This window comes from Rana temporaria, chromosome 2 (assembly GCF_905171775.1).
Source record: "Rana temporaria chromosome 2, aRanTem1.1, whole genome shotgun sequence".
Lineage (NCBI taxonomy): Eukaryota > Metazoa > Chordata > Amphibia > Anura > Ranidae > Rana > Rana temporaria.
In genome coordinates this window covers 117,391,582-117,398,818 of record NC_053490.1, presented here as the reverse complement: position 1 = coordinate 117,398,818, position 7,237 = coordinate 117,391,582, and the positions used below count along the sequence as shown (strand labels likewise).

The 7,237-nt window shown below is 44.2% G+C and overlaps 1 protein-coding gene across 1 annotated transcript in view; it reads left to right on the top strand.

Moving 5' to 3' along the window:
* Nucleotides 1-6,798: 6,798 nt before the first annotated feature.
* SLC4A8 (solute carrier family 4 member 8) overlaps nucleotides 6,799-7,237 on the top strand; it is a 200,458-nt gene continuing 200,019 nt past the window's right edge. The window contains exon 1 of the mRNA XM_040340821.1: nucleotides 6,799-6,962. Coding sequence (XP_040196755.1) covers nucleotides 6,807-6,962 — 156 coding nt within the window. The 5' untranslated portion in view covers nucleotides 6,799-6,806. The remainder of the gene's footprint in view (nucleotides 6,963-7,237) is intronic.

Here is a 7,237-nt window from a genome sequence, read left to right as displayed (position 1 = left end):
CCTAACCTGTATAAAAATGATTAGCTGGATTCAGGTAGATCGGTGCTTCTTTGTTCCGGCGTATCGCATCTCATATGCGCTACGCCGACGTAACTCTGAGAGGAAGAGCTGTATTCACAAAGCACTTGCTCCCAAAGTTACGTTGGCGTAGCGAAAATGGGCCGGCGTAAGCCCGCCTAATTCAAATTAGGCAGGTAGTGGGCATACTACATGTAAATTAACCGTGACCCCATGTAAATGAAGGGCCGTTGGTACGGCGCATGCACGCGCATGCTCAGAATCACGTCGCAAATACTCCCTACGATACAACGGCTCAATGCGTACGAACCTAACTTACGCCCAGCCGCATTCACGTACGACTTACGTGAACAACGTAAAAGCCGACGGCAGTTCCGACGTCTATACCTTGCATGGGTTGCGCCACCTATAGAGGTGTTTTATCTTTACGCCGGCATATGTCTGCGAGGGGCGTACGTAGGTTCGTGAATCGGCGTATCTAGCTCATTTACATATTCGACGCGTAAATCAACGGAAGCGCCCCTAGCGGCCAGCGTAAATATGCACCCAAGATACGACGGCGTAGGAGACTTACATCGGTCGTATCTTGGCAACATTCAGGCGTAGCTCATTTTAAGAATGAGCGCATAGATACGACGGCGCATTTTCAGACTTACGACGGCGTATCTACTGATACGTCAGCGTAAGTCTCTGTGAATCTGGGCCTATGTGTATACTTACCTATTTTATTCTGGCCTGGTCACATGATCCCGCAGCTCTGGCTCCCCTGTGTCAGTGGATGGCTGCTGCAGGGGAAAGGAGGAAGAGCTGAAAACAGCTGGGCCATTGAAGCCAGAGCTTCAGGATCACATGACTGGAGTGGAGCTGATTAAAAATGGGTAAGTACACATGTTTTTTTTTTTTTAGACACGTTAGGCAGGGTAGAAAGGGTGAGAAGGGAGGAAACATTTTTAGGAATAGTTAGACTCTGGCTTTTCTTCTAATTTAATTTAACTATATAGGTGATGTGGAGGCAGATTGTTCTAAATTAAATAAAAGATTTGAGTGTGTGATTTACAAACGATGTTGATTTCTATTTCTAACTTAATGATTGCACCTCACCACACTGACGTGCCACGTTGGGCCTAATCTTCTATCAATCAATGTGTAGATCTTATCCTGTGTTCATTATTTCAGTCCCCAAGTAACTCATATTATATGCTTTGGGTGCCATAAATAGACTGTAGCTGATACTTGAAAGCTCTTACTCATAAGCAGGAAAGAATAGAACTATTTATACCACTGATGTTCTGTGGGAGTTTCGCATATACCTTTACCTTCCCACACAGTGAATTGAAGGTTGTATATAAAGTCAGGACAAAAGGAAAAACTATTTCCGCAAGTAACACGCTATTCCTCTTTTCTTAGATTCTTAGACATTAATAAAAACTATGCAATGTTCCTTTATAAACCGCTTACTATGGAAAAATTAGTTTGGGAACACTTTTGGGAACGTTTGCATTGCTCGTACTGTGTTATTATAAATGCTCGGCATTACATGTACCAGAATTGCTGAAGTGAGATTTTTCTGCGCTACAGTACTTTATAGATACTGTTTATTACATTGGGATGCTGTTTATAAAGTGTTGTTGTACTGTGTATTACTATTATGTAGCACTTTGGTACACTTTTCTCAGCTTTGGTTCTCAAAGCACCTCTGTTTTCTGACTTTATAGATTTGCATATTCACATGAAATCATTCATGTGCCTGTTTCTAAAATGTTGCTAAACTCTTGGCATAAAAAACTTTCATTTAAATATATTCCTCAATAGCCACAGTGGATATCCAGCTATGCAAATTGGATGTGGATTTCACCGAATTTCAATTGTTCAAAATGTCTTGGTATGTTGACACCTTAAGAGTCCCTTCAACTTTATAATCTGCATCATATCAAACTGTGCTTGATGAGACTGTGAGACTGTTTAACCACTTGCCGCCCGCCCACCGTCAGATGTTCAGCTCTCGTTCTGGGTGGACGTCATGTGACGGCCTCCCAGAATGACCGCACTCGCGCGCCTGCGGGGCGATCATGACCCCGATCTCTGTAAAGAGCCGTAGCTCTTTATCCATGTGATCGGCTGTGTCCAATCACAGACGGTCACATGTAAACACGGAGATGCCTGTAATCGACGCTCCTCGCCTTACACTGACAGAGTGTGAGGAGAGCCGATCAGCAGCATCTCCTCACAGAGGACATCTAAGTATGTAATCAGGGCACTGATCATCAGTGTCCTGATTACAATTAAGTGCCCACTGGTGCCAGCAATCAGTGCCCACCAGTGCCAGCAATCAGTGCCCACAAGTGCCAGCAATCAGTGGCCATTAGTGATGCCAGTCAGTGCTGGCTATCAGTGCCGCCCATCAATGCCCATCACTGCTGCCTATCCGTGCCACCTATCCGTGCCACCTATCAGTGCCATATACCAGTGCCGCCTATCACTGCCACCTATCAGTGCCCATAAGTGCAGCATATTGGTGCCTCCTCATCAGTGCCACCTAATCAGTTCCCATCAGTGCAGCCTATCAGTCCCCATCAGTGCCGCCTCATCAGCGCTCATCAGTTATGGAGAAAAATTACTTATTTACAACATTTTCGGTCTTTTTTTTTGGAAAGTAGAAATAGAGGGCGATGGTATAAGTCCTGAATTCCCATTTAAAATTGTGTAGGGGTTTTTGAAATGGGCAGTTAATGAACAGAATCCCACAAACACTTTATAACTGAAGGAGTTTGTCATGGAGATATGGTCACAAATGGGAGATGTCATAGACTGGTGGGCAGTTATTCAAAATTCATACAATAAGTAATTTGTGAAGCAGGAGGCAATACCAGTCTTTAAAGCCAAGGGTGTACTAACATTTTCTACAGCACATCAATTCATCTTTCAATATTTTTGTAAATAAATGACTGAAAAGGCAAATGTTACTCGTGTTTTTATTCCTGTATGTATATCAGATTTATCTGTAGGCACTGTTTGTATATTAAATAATATAATAAAGGCATAGTTAACCTCTACCAAAAACCTGCCTATGCAGGGGGTGCCTGTAGATAAAAGCAAACTAAATTTAAAAAATTACCTTGCCATAGGTGTAGGCTATTTATGTTTATCCTGAAGACTGACTGTTCTTAAAGGGTCACTAAAGGAAATTTTTTTTTTTGCTGAAATGACTGTTTATTGGGTATAGAGACATAAAAGTTAACTAATTGCTTTTAAAAATGATTAAAAATTTAATTTAATCTATCATATAATGTGCCTCTAGTTTCACGTTCAGTTTTAAAGGACATACATGAAGTTCCGAGTGAGAGGTAAGTCGGGAAGACTCACAGAACAAAAACAAACAAATCCAGGGCAGTGTTTTGTTTTTAAAATGAATCTGATTGGTTCTGAACAGTTTTAGACACACAGTAATGACAGCTTAGACCACCGTGGGAAAGCTCCCAGTATGATGGTTATAAGGAAACAGGCAACCAGGAAGTGTGGAGATCACAGCAGAATTACAGCTACTTCAAAGCAAAAACGAACAATGAGGACATGAAACCAGTACTGCAGTAAGGTAAAGGAAGCTATTTAGCTAAAAAAAAAAATTCCTTTAGTGACCCTTTAAGCCTGTACACACGCTCTGTTTTCTTGGCGGTAAAAAGTCAGCCGAGAAAACCAAGGGGAAACTCAAGAACCTGCTTGGTAAGTTTCCCTGTGTACACATGGCCGTGGGGAGAGCTTTGGCCAGGAATCCCGGCCGTGTGTATACTCCCTCACAGTGTTTCCTCATAGAAAAACTGCCGGGTTTTAAACCACCGGGATTCCTGGCAGTTTTCCTGTCGGGAAAACTGCGAGGAAGCATACACATGGCCGGGATTCCCAGCCAAAAGCTCTCCCCGCAGTTTTCCCGATGGGAAACCCGGAAATGTGTACGGGGCTTAACTGTTGACCCCCACCATCACAGGAGAGAGCTCTTTCTCTCATTTAAACCCCCACACATGCGCTTGTGGTATAAAAGCATAGGAAAGACTGGGACTGCCTGTTACTGACTCTCCTGTTTGATATTCGAGACGTGCCCCAGGCCTCCACTGTATTTTCACCCTTTGAGTTGGTGTATGGGCGTAGATCCAGTGGATTTCTTGAATTTGTTAAAGAGGAATGGGACAGTGAACCTATTCAACATAAGAGTGTTCCTGATTACAGTATGTCTCCCAGATGCAGGAAAAGATCATAAGCGTGATGACAGTGGTCAAAGAACATTTGCAAAAACCCAGGAGGCTCAACAACGGACCTATAATTGGTCCACTAAAATAAGGCACTTCTAAATGGGGGATCGAGTGGCGGTACTGATTTCCACTGTTGAAAGTAAGCTCTTGGCCGGATGGCAGGGTCCTTTTGAAATTGTAGAAAAAATGGGGGAGGTAAATTATAAAGTCCACCAACCAGGCGAGAGGAAACCATATCGGATATATGTAATGTGAACTTGTTAAAGCCTTGCACTGACAGGAAACCGGTAACCTCCCTGGTGGGTGCAAGACTTGAGCCTCAGGTTGGTGTGGACAGCGTCCAAGTACCAAATACCCTGCCTAAAACCCAAAGTCTGCAAGTAAAGATGTTCTTGCAGAAAAATAAAGAGAAATTTTCAGACTTGCCAGGACTAACTAATGTCATAGAGCATGATATTATCGTGAAATCAGGGGTCAAAGCTTGTGTCTGGCCTCCCCGTATCCCAGAGGCTCAGAGGAAAGCCGTTTCAGATGAAGTGAATAAGATGTTAGACCTGGAGATTATTAAAGAATCGCAGAGTGAGTGGTCAAGCCCAATTGTGTTGGTACCGAAGCCCAACGGGACTCTGCGATTCTGCAATGATTTCCGTAAACCTAATGAAGTTTCAAGATTTGATGCATACCCCATGCCTTGGGTACACAAGCTTATTGAAGGATAAGGTACAGCCAGGTATATCACTACATTAGACCTTACAAAGAGATATTGGCAAATTCCATTGACTAGGGCTGCTAGAGAGAAAAACACTTTTTGCACTCCAGAGGGGAGTTTTCCATAAAGAAGAATGCCTTTTGGACTACAAACTGCTCAAGCTACGTTCCAGCAACCAATGGATAGGGTTTTAAGACCTCACTGGGAGCTTGCCTTTGTATATTTGCACAACATAGTATTTTTTTAGCAGACACTTACCCAAAGTCCAGGCAGTGGTGGACTTTCTTTGGAAGGAGGGGTTTACAGTGAACCCTAAAAAACGTGCTTTAAGAATGGGGGAGCTGAAATACGTGGGGTAGATCGTAGGCAGAGGGCTGGTGAAACCTCAAGTAAGCAAGGTAGAGGCTATACATAGATAGTCCCGTCCCCTCACAAAGAAGCAGGTACATGCATGGCTGGGCATGGTGGGATATTACAGGAGGTTTTTACCCAACTTTGCCACATTGGCAGCCCTATTGACCAGACTAAGGGCTGGGAATCGGTCATGATTGAGTTGAATGCAGATGCAGATTTTTCAAAAGAATTTGTTGTTCAGACAAATGCTTCCGATGTGGGGTTAGGAGCGGTTCTTTCACAGGTTGTTAATGGCGAGGAGCAGGGTTTTTTTTCTCAAACAATAGGTGCTGGAACTCAACCACAGCCCCTCAAAACCCCTCCACCCGCACACCCGCTCCAAATCACATCAAATAGTGGGTGTGGTCAGTGAAATTTCACGAATAGTAGGATTGTCTTTAAGGGGCATTAAATACCAGGATTGCATTACAAACAGAGTGTAGAGATGTCACTTATAAACACAGAAACCGGACAAGTAATTGCCCCCCCCAAGGGTCTGAGCCAGAGGTGGTGGAACTGAGTTCCACAAAGTTCCCCCTGAAAAAAAGGCATGGCGAGGAGTATGCGGTAGCCTTCCTCAGTAGGAAGTTGATGGCAGCAGAGAAATATATTGAATGAGAGTGTCTGGCCATTAAGTGGGCCTTAGAATCGCTCGGATATTATTTCTTGGGGGGGAAATTCAGGCTGATTTCAGTCCATGCTCCTTTAACATGGACGGGACAAGGTAAAGGGACGAATGCCAGGGTTACCCGTTGGTTCCTGGTACTCTGGGAATTTAGGTTTGTAGTGGAGCACAGTCCCGGGAAATTGCATCAAAATGCAGATGTCCTTTTCCAAGCCCATTGTCTTAGCCACTGTTTGGACTGTCGTCCCTTTAAAGCGGAGTTCCACCCAAAAGTGGAACTTCTGCTTAATCCACTCCTCGCCCCCTTACATGCCACATTTGGCATGTAATTTTTTTTGGGGGGGGGGAGTGGGGGCTTCAGGAGGAGTGGGACTTCCTGTCCCACTTCCTCTTTCCGCCGAGGGGCTGCAAAGGCGAATAGTCTAATCGCCTTTTGGCAGCCCCTCCTGTAGGCGATCGCCTGGGACATGTGACAGGTCCCAGTCGATCGCCTGTCCAACCAGATGGCGCAGCGCCGCTCGCACATGCGCAGTAAGTGCCCGGCCAAGAAGCTGAAAGCTTTCACGGCCTGGTGCCAACAGTTAGGATGGAGACGCCGGCGGAGTGGGGGGGGAGGAGCGGAGCTCCGTGCGGCGCGGTGCTGGACGGTGGAGCAGGTAAGTGTATGTTTATTAAAAGCCAGCAGCTACACTTTTTATAGCTGCTGATTTTTAATAAACATAAAAAATGAGTGGAACACCCCTTTAAGGGGAAAACAGGGTTAACTCACTGGCCAGAGGAAGTGGGTTTAAAAATGACAGGAAGTTGTAGGAGTAAGATGGAGGAGTGTAGACAAGGTTGGAGACTGAATTTGTGTACAGCTGTGAGGCTGCATGTCAGTATCCTGGCTGGAAACCTGCTGGCAGTGGAAGTTACCCTCTCCAAAAGTCAGGGACTGTTAAACTACGATGGCAGTTCTGGACTCTTCAAATCGGTGAGATCTTCTGTTGTGTTATTTTGCCGCCATGAAGCTCTTTAGGGTTAATATACAATACTTTGTCCTGGATTCCCTGAACAATGATATATATATTCTATAAAAAAAAAAAAAATCAATCTCAATGTGTGTATATGTGTTTTAGGGGGTTCTAAAGATTTTTTTTTTTTGCAAAAAAAAAAATGTAGATTTTTACATATATGTTAGAAGGGTAAGAATTGGCCTAGTGATCCTGCATTGTTTCTACTAAACCTAAGGGTTGGTTTGCACCAGCT